The sequence below is a fragment of the Cyclopterus lumpus genome, chromosome 19 (genome assembly GCF_009769545.1).
Source record: "Cyclopterus lumpus isolate fCycLum1 chromosome 19, fCycLum1.pri, whole genome shotgun sequence".
Taxonomy (NCBI): domain Eukaryota; kingdom Metazoa; phylum Chordata; class Actinopteri; order Perciformes; family Cyclopteridae; genus Cyclopterus; species Cyclopterus lumpus.
Genome location: NC_046984.1, coordinates 9,161,024 through 9,176,638, shown reverse-complemented (window position 1 = coordinate 9,176,638; position 15,615 = coordinate 9,161,024). Strand labels below are relative to the sequence as shown.

The following is a 15,615-nucleotide window of genomic DNA, read 5'->3' as shown; positions in this document are numbered from 1 at the left end:
TTAAGTCCCTTGAAAATATAAAATCTATCATGTATCATGTATATATCGTAACAGGGTATCATGTATATATATATATATATATATCGTAATAGGGTGTCATGTATATATCGTAATAGGGTATCATGTAACAGGGTATCATGTATATATCGTAATAGGGTGTCATGTATATATTGTAACTCATTTTATTCTAGTATTTCATAAAACACGTTAGAAAAGTATGGAATTTATTGAATAAAATCACCTTGTTCATCCAATATACAAATTACTTTTTTCATATTGTGAAATTGTGTTTCATCACATTCTGTTACACACACACACGATTAGAGAAAGTCAATTATTATACAGTACATATTTTCCCCATGTTGCGTTGCCCTGGATAAATAAATAAAAGCAGAATCCTTCTTTTATAAACAAAGGGAACACACTGACACCATAACAAATCCCCTGCAGCTTCACTTTTGGCCTTCCTCTGGCTAAATAAGTTCCTGTTTATTACGATGTGGGGGACAAATAGAATATTTTGTTGACTTCACTAATGGAAACATCTTTTAGTCTGGGTATCCCTCCCACGTGGCAGTAGTTCGTTGTCCTCTGGCCTTGAGCGTACACATCTGTGACAGAGGAAACATTAAAGGACATTAGGGTCAGGAAGTTACGAACTCCATGAGAACATATTTAAGTGTTTTGTCGTATTGGGAGGCTTGCAGTGAGATTACCATGTCATATACAATTATATTACATTATAATAATGCCGTGGTAGCGACCTGTGAAGCACATGGTATCCCCGCTTTTAAAGCATACCCTGCTTTGTTGTCTATTTTACTCTAAACAGAACCATAATGTATTAATTGAATATCATGCTGTATTGAAAAAGACTTGAAACTAGCGGTTGAAACCATACAATTGTGTTTACAATGTTTACTGAAGCAATACAATCAAGTAGAGGTCTATACACCGTTACTATGCCCACTTAGTAGATCAGTGGAGTGCATTCACTTTTCTGAACCAAAAGTTGCCGCTTGATTGTCACCTAATCAGTAGGTCACAGTTGGCCTAAACAAGGCAATGTCTTCACCTGTGATGTTGTCCAGGGAGTCGAGTGGAGCCGTGTTGTTCATGTTCACTCCAAATAGCAACACCACAGTAATTACTAATGCAACCAGAAGATAGATTGGTACAGCAAGGGCCCAATATCTACACAAGAAATGTTCCAGTTAACAGATTATAAACGTTCTAATGTGGTACATGTATTTAGTGAGGCACATTATTTAATTTAACAGTCAAGAGAGGGGACTGCTTATTGGATAACTAATATACAACACCATTTTCTACCTACTTTTGAGGCCAGTAGGTGAGCCCTATTGAATGAAGCCACTCCTCTGGTATAAAGGCCCACAGGCAATACAGAACTACGGAGAGAAGAAAGGAAAGTAGACTCCACAATGCAGACATCATACATTCATTCATACAGACAGAGTCACTGCATTGCAATTAAATTCACCATAACCTGATAGTGAGTGCGATAAACGACTGCATCTGATTTTAAAAAAATATTTAACGTACATCTGTAGAATATTTAACCAAAGTGGTCGCATAAACGAAATTAATAGACACCGAATCTTATTTTGAACGTTTTCTCTGTAGCAGCTTCTGAATTGACCATTGCTTGTACAATAAACTAATTACATATGCTATTCAATTCCCTGAATGTCTTTGTAAGGCTTTCCAATGTTAATTAGACATTTTAATATTTCAAGAGTGAAATGAAGATATATCACTTACAGAAGCCAAACTGTGAGCCAAGGAACAGGACAAACCCATAAATGGCTCTCTCAGGCAGAGGAGAGGGAGAGCTTACCACCATTATCTAAAAAACAAACGAAAAACCGAAAGGTAACGTTACATTGTAAACTTGTCAACATTCGTGGGATATATGAAGCTTCAGACTTTAAGTTTGCTCAAGTTATGTAAGTTAGCTAGCTAGTAAATACGTAACGTTAGTAGCAACATATACTTTTCGGAAAAAAGCTAACGTTACCAGATATGTTCCTGTCAACACACCTAAACTGAATTTGTGATACCAGATGCCCTCGATATATGCAACATAAGTATTTATCAGAACGAGGAGTGACGAATACGTAAACAAAATATATTTCTACTGGTTGGCTTCTTTACTCCAACACTTGTATCTTGCCTGCGTTTGGTCCTATATAGTTTTCAGTCCGATGTGAAACGTTTGCCACACATAAGTTCTGCTTTTCAAATAAAAATAAACAGCAACACCTATTTTAACGTAACAACATATTAATATACATATTAAAATGTTATATATATTGAAGTGAATAGTATTTGAAAATCACACCGTTGGATCGTTTAGCGTTAGCTAGCCCGGTTACAACAGTTACAACTTCCTGTTTCTACCGGACACATTTGGCTGCTGTACATTTCGGAAATATACATTTCAGCATGGCTTTGGGGCAGCTTAAGTTAGCTACCGAACAATTTTCGCAACCGTGAACGGAATTATTCGAAATATACCTCTGCGTCGGGGTGGCTACACGGTATACTTACTCCGTAGACACATGTTGGTGAGACAGTGTTGACCGCTACCTTTTTACGTTACGTGGTGACCAAGTGAAGGAGCTCTACGGTCCAGCGTGGCAGAAGACGTTAAACACAGATTACTTACGTTAACCAAATAATACGCAATATTTCACCGAAAGTAGCCACAATGTCAACGGTGAAGTCTAAGACAAAAGACTCGCCAGCGAAAACACAACGACCCACATCTTCGAAGGGAAACGACACATCGAAAAAGAAAAGGAAACAGTGGATGACAGCTAAGTTTTTAACGATAAAGCCACCACCCAAGAACCAAGTAAAAGTAAAAGCTCCGCAATCATTACCTCCAAAAGATTGCTTACAGTTTTCTGCCAACTGGAAGACATTGCAAGAGGTATTAAAATAGCTCGTCTATTTGTTTACATGTTCATATCTTTGCATCACATTTTCTTTCCCATTCAATACTTTCCTTGGGATTGTTCACAACTTTGCAAAACCTTCCACAGATGCTGAAGGCCAGTCAACCGGAGAAGAAGCAGCCGCCTGTGGCATCAAGACCTCCGAATGGTGCTCTTCAAAAGCTAAAGAAGGGGGCTAAAGAAAATTCTACAAAAAACATTTCTAAGAACAATGTCTGTCCCGAGCAGACAGGCGCTGTGACAAAAGTGAAGCAAAAATCTGTCCCTAACAAAGTTGTCCCGAAGGACTCTCAGGTGAACTCGAAGGTTCCAGCTGTAAAGGAGACAAAACAGTCTGCTGCTCCAAAAAGGAAAAGAGACAGTGGAAAGTTAAACAGCGAGCAAGCAGCCAAGAAAAAAAAGCCTGTGGTCGAGAAGAAGGAACCAACAGAGTAAGTGCACAGTACTCACTTCAGCTGATACTCGGGTCCAGAAGAATTGTGGCTGCTAACTTCATATTGTTCTGTGCTATTGCAGAGAGGACATGTGGTTCGATGATGTGGACCCTGACGACATTGAGGCAACAGTGGGAGCAGAGGCAGCAGAGATCATGAGGAAGAAGCAGGGCATTCGGAAGCATACAGACACAGAGAGTGTCCTGGTCAAGGAGGGAGCGTTTGAGGGGTGAGTGAAGGAAAAGTCAGTGTTCTTTTGTTGTCCCACAGATGTGCTTCAAACGAGTTAATGGCATACTGTTAGAAGATGTATAAGAGGATCAATACCACTCTCATATCTGTACGGTACACATAAGGTGAGTTTAATGACTGGAAAATGGGGGGGGGGGGGCAGCCAGGCTGTCTCTGAAGGTAACAGATCTACCTAACATCTATCAAACGGCTGGTTTCCTCCCAGGAAGTCACTACCTTTTAGATACAGTAAGGCTATTTATTTCACTTTGCATCCAGTCTTCATGCTAAATTATATGAATCCAAATTATAATCTGCTCACAAACTGTTTAACTCTCCAAAAAAAAGCTACCGAATTATCATTATCTTTTTCATAATGACTGCATTTGTTTGTGTCTCCCTTTTCTGGCAATGTTTCCTATTAAAACAAATACCTTGAATGAATGTAAAACATGTATGTGTCAATACCATACCATGCTGTGGATAATGCTAATGTACCATTAATCAATCATTATAACAATATTTTAAAATATTGAAAACGAAGACTGTCCTCTCTTAACACCTTGTTTTCCATTTGCCAACCGTTAGCCTCACCAAAGCCGTGGCCATTGATTGCGAGATGGTGGGAGTTGGTCCTGATGGAGAGGACAGCATCTTGGCTCGTGTGTCCCTCGTGAACATCTTTGGGAAATGCATCTATGACAAATATGTGAAACCCACAGAAAAGGTAACAGACTACAGGACAGCTGTCAGTGGAATCCGACCAGAGGACATCAAAAAGGGTAAGTTAACTAGTTGTAATGAACAATAAACAACTAAATGAAAAACTGAAGAATGTCATAATTTATTGCTTGAACTGTTATACCATAACTCCCATGTTTGCCTCATTGCAGGGGAGAATGTACAGCTTGTGCAGAGGGAGGTTTCTGAGATCCTGCAAGGCAGAATAGTGGTTGGACATGCCCTGCACAATGACCTAAAGGTAGACTGAATGTAATATCTCAGAGGGAATTCAAAACAATTCTAAATAAATGTAAGCACTCGTATACCAATCTTAAACTCTGGTTTCAGATTTTACTTTTGGATCATCCAAAAAAGAAAATCCGGGACACTCAGAAGTACAAACCTTTTAGGAAGGCTGTTAAGGTGCGTATACTACTCTAAAGTTGACATACCATGTGTATGTGAACCAGAGAGAGTCCCTCACCCAGTTCTTAGCATCAGTGTTGTATGTTATGCATATTCTTTTTCTTTTTAGAGTGGCCGACCCGCTCTGAAAGTCCTCTGTAGAGAGATACTCAACGTTAAGGTCCAACAGGGTGAACATTCATCTGTAAGTCATCAACACAGCAGACTCAATTGTCACTTACCATTAAAACAAAATCTGTAATAATGTGCTAACATGTTGTACCTTTCTCTCACATTAATAACAGTTGATTTAGAAAACACACAATTACAAAGCATATCTATTAACATGTCAAACATAGCATCTTGGACTGATCTCCCCCTCTCTTCTTCCTCTGTCTACCAGGTCCAAGATGCACAGGCCACCATGAGGCTCTACACAATGGTGAGAAAACAGTGGGAAGCAGAGATTAAAGCCAGTCATAACAACAAAGACTCAGCTGTGAAGAGGACAAGGAAGCCAAAGTTCACCAAGGCCAAGAATTTCATGGGATTATGATGAATTAAAAATCAATATGCAAAAGGACAGACCATATCTGGAGCATCCTTGACTGGAACAATGAGAGTTGTCAAGATGTCCATAAAATGTGATTCTAACCCCCTCAGACAGACAGGTCTTGAGAAACTTGCACAAAGCCAGGTGTGTTCTGCCTGAGCATCCAAGGCTGGGACTCTCACAGGGACTCGAACACCCGAGAGATCATGGAGCTTTTATTTCCTTTTCCTTTCTTTAATTAAGACATTGTTTCCCAAACTTGTTATTTCTAGCAGTCAGAGGCAGATGTTTAAATCATCCATTTTTAACTTCTGAATGCTCATAAAAACTCGATCATTTGTCCACGAGCACAACATCTTTTATTTTTGCATAATGGTTCAAGTGTTATATACATTTTTTGTTTAGGTAATTGTTCTCTCATGACTTGGTTTGTAGTGACTTGTTGCCTTGTATGTTTTAAAAAGTATGAATAAAACGAGATAAATGATTTCAATGTAGCTATTATGCCATTATTGTTAATACAATCCCTCACCAGTGATACCGTTTTTTTGTCAGTGACAGAAATGAACCCATCTGGGTCCAGTGTTGCCTGAAACTGATCTCTAAGAAGCAGAGGGTTGAATATACATAAATGTGCTCCATGGATTTTTAGACTCGCATTGGCATAATCTGCTGCTCTCGTATGACCTAATGACCATTCTCAAGATGTTTGGAAATATGGTGACAAGTGTGTCTTGTAGCTTGGTGACATGTTGCTCATAGAATTTAAACTGCAAAGTAAATTTGATTTTTTACAGCTTCATTGACAGCCAGAGTTTGTCCAAAGTTAGACCACCACAGCTTTTCTGTTCACACACATGTTCTCTGTTCTCACAAATCACTTCTAGATGAGTTCTCAGATGACCCATGAAGCATAAATGCTGTCTTTGTATTTTGGCTTTTGTCTCTTCATTATGACACTGTTAATGTTTTTTTAAACAACTCCACAATATATAAGAGCTAGGATTCATTAGACTGCCCTTACCTACCGGGATCAGATCCATTCATAACTGCACAGTCTTTGTAAAGGTGTGTGTTGTGCTTCACTTCCAGTGGTAGAGTGAGAGATTTAGGCTCCTTGTACCACCACAGTGTTGGTGTGATTTGCTGCAGATGGAGAATGTGCTTTTCTTATAATAGAAATAAAAACTTGTTCAGAGGAGTCCAAGCTCTAAATTGTTATGGATACCAATGAGACCCTGGAAGCCTCATGTGGAATAAAACTGGTTTTCTTTATTACTGATAAACACACTAGCGGAGGGACCGGTACCCTTCATCTTTAGAAGGATGAATTATTTTTCCTTCTTCAAATACGATATTGTGTTTTTTAAAAGTCTGTTATATGGTTGCCTTTTGTCTCAGAAGCAAACATGTAGTTTGAATATACTTTTACTATTATTATATGGTCACAAAGCAACAAAGATTGTCAAACAAGTTTTAATAATAATTTTGATCAAATCAAGTGTTACTTTACACAATCTCACCTACGCCGGAATCTATAGATCGTATGGAGCATGGTCTGGCGCTGTGAAGGCCTCTTTTTAGATGGAAAGAGCGGCAAACCTCTACAGAAATTCAGATATGGAAATCGAACACTTTTTTTATGGATTAAGTTTTCTGGGTAACACTGGGTATTTTTGTACTGCTGTTTTATGATTGAGTTGCAACAGAACAGCATAGGTGACTCCTTACTGAATTTCCTGAGTTAAACTACAGCGTGTCTCCCCCTAGAGGTTAAACAGTTGACGGTCGAGAAGAAAAGTCAGAGGGAGATGCAGAGTAGTTTTGATAGAATTTAGGAAATGTATTGCTGAAGATAGTTTATAAAAAGTGTTATTATTTTAAACTTGTAGTTTTCTAAACCTAATGCTGCATTTGAAACTGTTCAGATTTACAACAATGGAAATAAGAATCTCACCAAATCTATTGCAGATTTATTATTAACATTAAAGTTAGGACATAACAACAAGTACTCCATGAAATGTGGAAATCAACTACTTTTTTTAATGGATTACGTTTATCTGGGTATCACTCTGTATTTGTGTACAGCTGTGTTATGAATGTGGTGCAAGCCATCAGCCAAGGTGACATTTATTATGTCCTAACATTAAAGTTTGGACAACATGAGCAGGAACAGTTATGCAACCCTCAACAAGTATTCCGAGAAATAGCTTTCTATCACATCTGTCAATTAAGTGCATCTGTTTTTCTGCTCAACAAGAAAATCTACATTAAAACACACAATTCAGAACATTTTTTGAAAATCTATATTATTCAAGTTTCTTCTTAATGTCATAGTTTAAAAAGCTCATATTGTTTAGCATTTTTGTTTGTTAACAATTTGTGTGAATTTCCAAATTATAAACAATTTCCCTGTAACAAACAAAATTAAAAATGGCCATGAAGTTGAATCAAACACTTTATAAAACGTTCATTAAGTTTTGCATTAGACTGCATTAGTTTTCCTGTACATAATAATCTGACAACTGAGTGTAATATGAAGGGTTGTTCTCCACGATCAAAAGATGTAAAACCAGAGAGAATACGCTTCCGATGCTCTCTGAGGGATTAATAACTCATTCATTAACGACTGCAAAATACTGTTGTGGTTAATAACATTAATAACAGTTGATTTATAAAACACAAAATTACAAAGCATACCTATAAACATGTCAAACATAGCATCTTGGACTGATCTCCCCCTCTCTTCTTCCTCTGTCTATCAGGTCCAAGATGCACAGGCCACCATGAGGCTCTACACAATGGTGAGAAAACAGTGGGAAACAGAGATTAAAGCCAGTCATACTCAGCTGTTAAAAGGACCAGGAAGCCAAAGTCTCACAAAACCAAGGCCAACAATTTCATGGGATTATGATTTCAAAATCAATATGCAAGAGGAAAGATCATATCTCGAGCATCCTTGACTGGAACAATGAGAGTTGTGTTAAGATGTCGATAAAATGTGTTTCTAACCCCCTCAGACAGGCAGGTCTTGAGAAACTTGCACAAAGCCAGGTGTGCCTCAGCATCCAAGGCTGGGACTCGCACAGGGACTCGAACACCAGAGAGATCATGGAGCTTTTATTTACTTTACCTTTCTTTTCTAATTAACATTGTTTCCCAAAGCTATTAGGCAATTATTTTTAATAAAATCCCTCACCAGTGATACCGTTTTTGTCCGTGACAGAAATGAACCCATCTGGGTCCAGTGTTGCCTGAAACACTGGACCCAGAAGGGGGAAGAAGTTGAAGTTAATGGATGTGTAGTTATAGAAGATGGATTAGTAAATGAGCAGCGTATGTCATCTATCTTTTCTGTAAAGTAGTCAACAAAGTGGCTTGGTAGAAGGGTGGAGGGAGGAGGGGGACATGGGGGGTCAAGGAGGTTGTAAAAAATAGAGAAGAGTTTTTTGGGGTTAGAAAAAGAGGATTCGATTCTGGATTGGTAGAACAAGCTTTTGGCTGCAGAGATAGAGGCAGAGAAGGAGGAGAGAAGAGATTGATAGGCGAGCAGGTCATCAGCGTGTTTGGCTTTTCGCCATTTCCTTTCCGATGCTCGCATAGTAGCTCTCTCGGCACACATTGAGTTGGACAACCACAGAGCCGGAGAGGACTTGCGGACCTTTCGAATCGTAAGAGGACAGAGAGATTCAAGAGAGGAAGACAGAGTAGAGAGGAGAGTGTCAGTGGCAGTGTTAGGATGCATGAGTGAGAAGGAGTCAGTTGAAGGAAGGGCTAACAGAACAGACGAGGCCAGAGAGGAGGGTGCGGATGTTGCGACGGACAGGTGCAAAGTCTGTTGTTGTGGGAGGGTTGTTTGTTCCAAAGAGTGGGAGAGAGTAAGAGATGAAGAAGTGGTCAGACATGAAGTGGAGTTACAGTGAGGTTAGATGTAGAGCAGTTTCTGGTGAAAATATAGTCAAGGTGGTTGCCAGCTTTGTGAGTAGGAGGGGAAGGACTAAGTGAGAGAGCAAAGGAAGACAGTAAGAGTAGATGACTTCTCTGTCTGGATGTTAAAGTCACCCAGAAGGATGAGCGGGGGGTTGTTTTCTGGGAAGTTTGATAGGAGGACGTCTAATTCTTCCAAGAAGTCTCCCAAGGAACCAGGTGGATGGTAGAGAACAACAATGATTTGTTGAACCGGATGAGTAACCATCACAGCTTGAAACTCAAAAGACAGTGGGGTAAACAATGGAAGTGGGTAGAGAGAAAAACTCTATTTGGGGGAGATGAGTAGACCTGTGCCACCACCCCGGCCAGTGGGTCTGGGTGTGTGGCTCAAGGAGAAGGCAGAGGAGAGAGCAGCAGGGGTAGATGTGTTGTCTGGTGTGATCCAAGTCTCAGTGAGAGCCAGGAAGTCCAGCGATTGCTTGATAGCGAAGCCAGAGATGAAGTCTGCCTTGAGGTTAGCTGACTGGCAGTTCCAAAGGCCCCTGTGACGAGGTGCTGGGTCTGTGTGGAGCGGGTGGGATAAATAAAAGAGTAGGGATTTTGATGCATGTGTGAACGAGTCCGAGGTCTATAGTGTCTACGAGTAGTTATGCACACAGGTATGGAAGGAAAACACATTTTCACATGGAAATGTTTATACTCAGCCGCCCCCGAAGACTCCGGAGTCTTTATCCTCGGAGTCTTCACTGACACTACAGCTGACACTTCAAACCTCCACCTGGTTTTACACCAGAGTTGGCGATAATTAGCTACAGCTGTGTCGACTCCGCCCCCAGGTCGTTAGTGGGATGGCCCAGCAATCAAAACTACTCTGGCTCAGGACAATAGCAGGAGTTCCCTTTAATCAGTGAAGTTTCAGTGTTACAAGAATAGGTATTTCTTGCCAAAACTAATTAAGGACAAAGGTCTGTTTACCTCAAGGTAGAAAGTAAAATAGAGCTAAGTCCCTAGTAGAATTGGATTACAGAACAAATCCTAGCTGGTTTCATTGTGTTTTAGTCACTTTAGTCACAGCTCAAAGCTAAATCACAGCTCAAACAGTTCAGATAAAAAAGACAGTACAGACTAGCAATCTGGTAGACCTAATACAGCAGATAAAATAGTAATATAGCAGAGAAACCTCTTTAAAGAATATACTCAGCCAAGATCCAGGAAGTCCAGAAGTCTGAGGACTCACAGGTAGAGATGCACGCTCTTATGACCTAATGACCATTCTCAAGATGTTTGGAAATATGGTGACAATTGTGTCTTGTAGCTTGGTGACATGTTGCTCATAGAATTTAAACTGCAATATAAATTAGATTTTTTACAGCCTCATTGACAGCCAGAGTTTGTCCAAAGTTAGACCACCACAGCTTTTCTGTCACCTTAAAGACAGTCCTCACAAATCACTTCTAGATGAGTTCTCCAATGACCTATGAAGCATTTATAACAATAAATGCTGTCTTTGTATTTTGGCTTTTGTCTCCTCATAACCATACTGTTAAAGTTATTATTATTATTATTTTTTAAACAACTCCACAATATGTAAGAGCTAGGATTAATTAGACTGCCCTTACCTACCGGGATCAGAGACATTCATATCTGCACAGTCTTCTGTAAATGTGTGCTTCACTTCCAGTGGTAGAGTGAGGGATTAAGGCTCCTTGTACCACCACAGTGTCGGTGTGATTTGCTGCAGATTTCCCATCATTTTTAGGCATTATAAATGAACAAACTCCTCCTAAAATGGTGAGTTGTCCTTGAAAGGCCTTGACGTGGCGTGGCGGTCATTACAGTCACATTTTGTGTAGTTTGCCAAGAAAGAGGTAGTTATAACTCCAAGGTACATTATCCAATATGTCCCACATTTCTCATGCATGATGCTGGGTCAGGCACAATTCCATGCAAAAATGTTCACATTGTCGTAGCGCCACCTACTGGCAAAGGGAAGTCAGTGTTATGTGACATTACATTACATTTACATGTCATCTACACTTGTCATAGAGCAGTATAAAGTATGTTGATTCATGTTGTCTAGCGCCACACAGTGGATACAGGAAGTGGTGGACGGTTTACAAAGCATAATTTCCAACGTCGCTCCATGGAGGAAAGAAACTTGTGTTCACGTTGTCCGAAAGTTGCAGACATTCTCGGCCGCTTGAGCCAGCATCCCGCGAGTACCCCTGACGTGTGCTAAGTTGCTAGGGCCCCTACATTGCTGCTTGCAGCTTTCATTTTCATTATCTTTCTCTGACAAACACATTAGCCGAGGGACCAACACCGTTCATCTGAAGGATGAATTATTGTTAGTGCTTCAAATACAATATATATATTTTTTCAAAGTCTGTTATATGGTTGCCTTTTGTCTCAGAAGCAAGTTTAAATGTACTTTTACTATTATTATATGGTCACGGAATCTCTATAGATCTACATGAGGCCCCGTATGGAGCATGGTCTGGCGCTGTGAAGGCCGGTAGTTTTCTAAACCTAATGCTGCAACAATGGAAATAAGAATCTCACCAAATCCATTGCAGATTTATTATTAACATTAAAGTTAGGACATAACAACATGAGCAGGAACAGTTATGCAACCCTCAACAAGTACTCCATGAAATATGGAATTCAACTACATTTTTTAATGGATTATGTTTATCTGGGTATCACTCTGTATTTTTGTACAGCTGTGTTATGAATGTGGTGCAACCCATCAGTATCATGTATCATTTCCTAACATTAAAGTTTGGACATAACAACATGAGCAGGAACAGTTATGCAACCCTCAACAAGTATTCCGAGAAATAGCTTTCTATCACATCTGTCAATTAAGTACATCTGTTGTTCTGCTCAACAAAAAAATCGACGTTAAAACACACAATTCAGAAATTTTATTGAAAATGTATAAATGTATAATATTCAAGTTTCCTCTTAATGTCATAGTTTAAAAAGTTCATATGTTTAGCATTTTGGTTTCTTAACAATTTGTGTGAATTTCCAAATTATAAACAATTTCCCCTCAAAATGGCCATGAAGTTGAATCAAACACTTCAAACAAAAATATAAAAACATTCATGAAGTCTGGGTTTATTGCAGGACATCTGCATTATACTGCATTAGTTTTCCTGTACATAATAATCTGACAACTGAGTGAAGGGTTGTTATCCACGATCAAAAGATGTAAAACCAGAGAGAATACGCTTCCGATGCTCTCCGAGGGATTAATAACTCATTTATTAACGATTGCAAAATACTGTTGTGGGTCAACTTTTGGTACAGAGATTAATAACATTAATAACAGTTGATTTAGAAAACATAAATTACAAAGCATACCTATAAACATGTCAAACATAGCATCTTGGACTGATCTCCCCCTCTCTTCTTCCTCTGTCTACCAGGTCCAAGATGCACAGGCCACCATGAGGCTCTACACAATGGTGAGAAAACAGTGGGAAACAGAGATTAAAGCCAGTCATACTCAGCTGTTAAAAGGACCAGGAAGCCAAAGAGCAAGGCCAAGAATTTCATGGGATTATGAATTGAAATGCAAGAGTTGGGAATATGATCGGGCCAGGGCAAACATGACAGTAGGGATGGATTATGATAGATTCTAGATTATTATTACGGTCCACTGTTCCAAAATGTTGTACCTGCCAAGCGACAATTTCCGGGACATCTGGATGCAGCACACAGTAATCAAACACAAATATTATGAACTTCAGAATAATGAGGCATCACTCAAGATAACTTGAAAAAATATAATTTTATTTCTCAGAAACTGTAAACCACCCATTGTTACAATAACCTTTCATCCATTGCTCCATCCTTCCTGTTGCTGCATCTGTGCAACTATATTGAACTTGGTAAATTAACAGCAATTACAGTATATGGTAGTGATAATGTATTGTTCCTTACAATCCTTTTTTATTTGTACAATATGCACTCTACCCATACAATAACAATAATCGGCATTTACAGGAAATAATGGTGAACCAAGAGGCTGAGGACATCCTCTCATTTTTCTCCGTCAGTGCTTAAGAGTTTCTCTTGACCACACACAGTCTTCTCAGGTCTGCCACTCACTACTTTATGCATGAGCTGCACCATGCAGCCGCCAAGAGACTGGCTGTGGATGTGTAATGCTCCCTCTCAGGACAAACACAGTTGAACATTCAGTATTTATGCAGTTACTTTCTGTAAATTACTTCCTGCTGCATCTGTTCTGGTCTTGCGTTGTTGTATGTTGTATGTTAATCTCATTCTTAGCTGATACATTTCAGCAGTGCGGTTCTGCAATGTCATTCGGTTGTTCCCCTGCTTTGCATCATGCTGAAATATCTCAACAACAATGGGATTGATTGCCAGGAAATTTAGTTTAGACGTTGAGGTTCCACAGAGGATACACCCTAATGACTTTGATCTCCTGACTTTTCCTCTAGCGCCACCAGCAGATTGACTTTTTTAGTTCTGGGGGAAATTTCTCAACAACTAATGGATGGATTGCCATGAAATTTGCTCATGATATTCAAGGCCTCATGATAATTATAATGACTTTGAGGATCCCCGGACTATTCATCATTATTAAGTCAACATTTCCATTTGCCCATTACTTAATGACCTGCAAACTCCAATTCCTGTCAAACTCAGTTGTACTTTGTGTGTAGTAATCAAACACTTTTTTTGCTTGTAATCTGCAAGCATTAGCATGCTAACATGCTAACGTGCTAAACTGAGATGGTGAACCGATAAATATTTTCTGCTAAAGAAATAAAGTGCTTTACGAGTTATAACGGCAGTGGCTCTGTGCTGAGCACTGTGACCTTACAGCAGTTAGAAGCCTGACCTTTATCCTGTTTGGCAACTCTGTAGATCTGAATGTTCCTAGTATTTGCCGCAACTTCAGAACAGTATAAACGGTAAGACATATTTACAAAAAGCCCTTTTGCATTTTTAAATTCTTAGTTTAAAAGTGACATAATCTCCTTTCGTCTTTACTCATCCTTTTTCTGTCTGCACTTTGCTCTTAACATTTTGTGTTCAAAGGGAAACCCTAAGCCTTTGGCCTTTTTACAACTGTTGTATTTTTTATGAGGCTGTTGCTCTTCACCCTGAGTTTCCTGTCGATAAGTGCATCAGCAACTTTGCTGATCATTGTACTTCCACTAAAGTATAGCTTAAACCTGCAGGGCTCCTGTGTTTTGATGTTTCTCAATATAGTATAGTATGGTATTTCTTAATGTTTGTTGAGTGCAAAGAGTACCTTCGGAGCAAAGATAACTTCAGAAAGTGGGTCTTCGTATTATTATTATTATTATTATTGGACTTTATACTCCACACTCACTATCATATAACCCACCTGCTCTTCTGCTACCACATGGATGCTGATGTCAGGCAAAGTTAAGGCTGGGAACCTGTAGACAAAATGGTGCGTCTGTCCAGCAGGGTGAGCATGTGTGTGCTGTGGAGCCTGTAAGTGGGGAAGAAAGAAGGGAGGGGGGGGGGGGGGGGGGCAACCATATAAACAGATGATAACAAAACAACAACAGAGTCCTTTCCTATTATAGCCCTGTTGTGTGTATTTTTTGTTGTTGTATTCATGAAGTTCAGCAGCCATATGATAAATTAGCCTCTGTATGCACCGGGGTCCTCCCACCCCTCTGTCTTGTTCTCTAATCCGCCCACATGTATCGTCTGAGGAAATAAAACAGTGCAGAAGGTGACGCTCCTCAAAAGGAGCAGAGAGAGAGAGGCACAGAGAGGGAAAGGCAAAGAGAGAGGTGTCTCCGGGCTGCATCTCCATTGAAACATTTGCAAGGGGGAGGCAGAGGAAGAGCTGAATGGTAGCTACACCCGGCGCCTGGAAGCGTAGAGACACTGTCACAAACGCGGGCAATTATATAGAAATAGCAAAAAGAAAAAAAGAAAAGAAGAAGCCAGTTTTCAGTTCATCCGAGAGACTCACCCCTTTGCCACCACCAGCATGACCATAAGCTATATAGCCTAAGTAACATTCGGCAATAACGGTGTCAAATCTCAGCAACAGACGCTCGCAATCCTATTTGGATTTATTATATTCGTGGGGTGGAGAAAAACAACAACTGAATGCCTGCGAAAAACTGGATACGCTCTGAAATCATAAGAAAGCGCGATCTAACAAAGAAAAACTACATTGTGATTGATCTTTAGCCTTGATGTGCGTGTCCTGAACCTGAACCAAAAGCAAGTGAGTATAAACCGTGTCTGTGTATTTGTCTGTTTTATTCTGCGGTTATCGTCTATTAACAGAGCATTTATTGGCCAGCTCTAAAAGGGGGTAAAGCGT

At 39.7% G+C, this 15,615-nt stretch overlaps 2 protein-coding genes across 4 annotated transcripts; one reads left to right on the top strand and one right to left on the bottom strand.

Moving 5' to 3' along the window:
* Window positions 1-207: 207 nt before the first annotated feature.
* Window positions 208-2,386, bottom strand: pigp (phosphatidylinositol glycan anchor biosynthesis, class P). Of its 3 annotated transcripts, none has more exons than XM_034559201.1 (5): window positions 2,363-2,386; window positions 1,783-1,867; window positions 1,337-1,409; window positions 1,076-1,194; window positions 208-611 (listed from the first exon to the last, which is right to left on the bottom strand). In XM_034559201.1, the coding sequence occupies exons 2-5, from the start codon at window positions 1,862-1,864 to the stop codon at window positions 493-495; spliced, it is 393 nt and encodes a 130-aa protein (XP_034415092.1). In that variant the 5' UTR covers window positions 1,865-1,867; window positions 2,363-2,386; the 3' UTR covers window positions 208-492. The 3 variants fall into 3 exon arrangements, with proteins under 3 accessions (XP_034415092.1, XP_034415090.1, XP_034415091.1); XM_034559199.1 differs by lacking the exon at window positions 2,363-2,386 and adding an exon at window positions 2,039-2,233; XM_034559200.1 differs by lacking the exon at window positions 2,363-2,386 and adding an exon at window positions 2,062-2,233.
* rexo4 (REX4 homolog, 3'-5' exonuclease) lies at window positions 2,239-6,258 on the top strand. The gene is made up of 8 exons (XM_034559198.1): window positions 2,239-2,956; window positions 3,069-3,412; window positions 3,498-3,644; window positions 4,235-4,428; window positions 4,540-4,628; window positions 4,718-4,792; window positions 4,905-4,979; window positions 5,178-6,258. The coding sequence occupies exons 1-8, from the start codon at window positions 2,732-2,734 to the stop codon at window positions 5,328-5,330; spliced, it is 1,302 nt and encodes a 433-aa protein (XP_034415089.1). The 5' UTR covers window positions 2,239-2,731; the 3' UTR covers window positions 5,331-6,258.
* The last annotated feature ends 9,357 nt before the right edge of the window (window positions 6,259-15,615 follow it).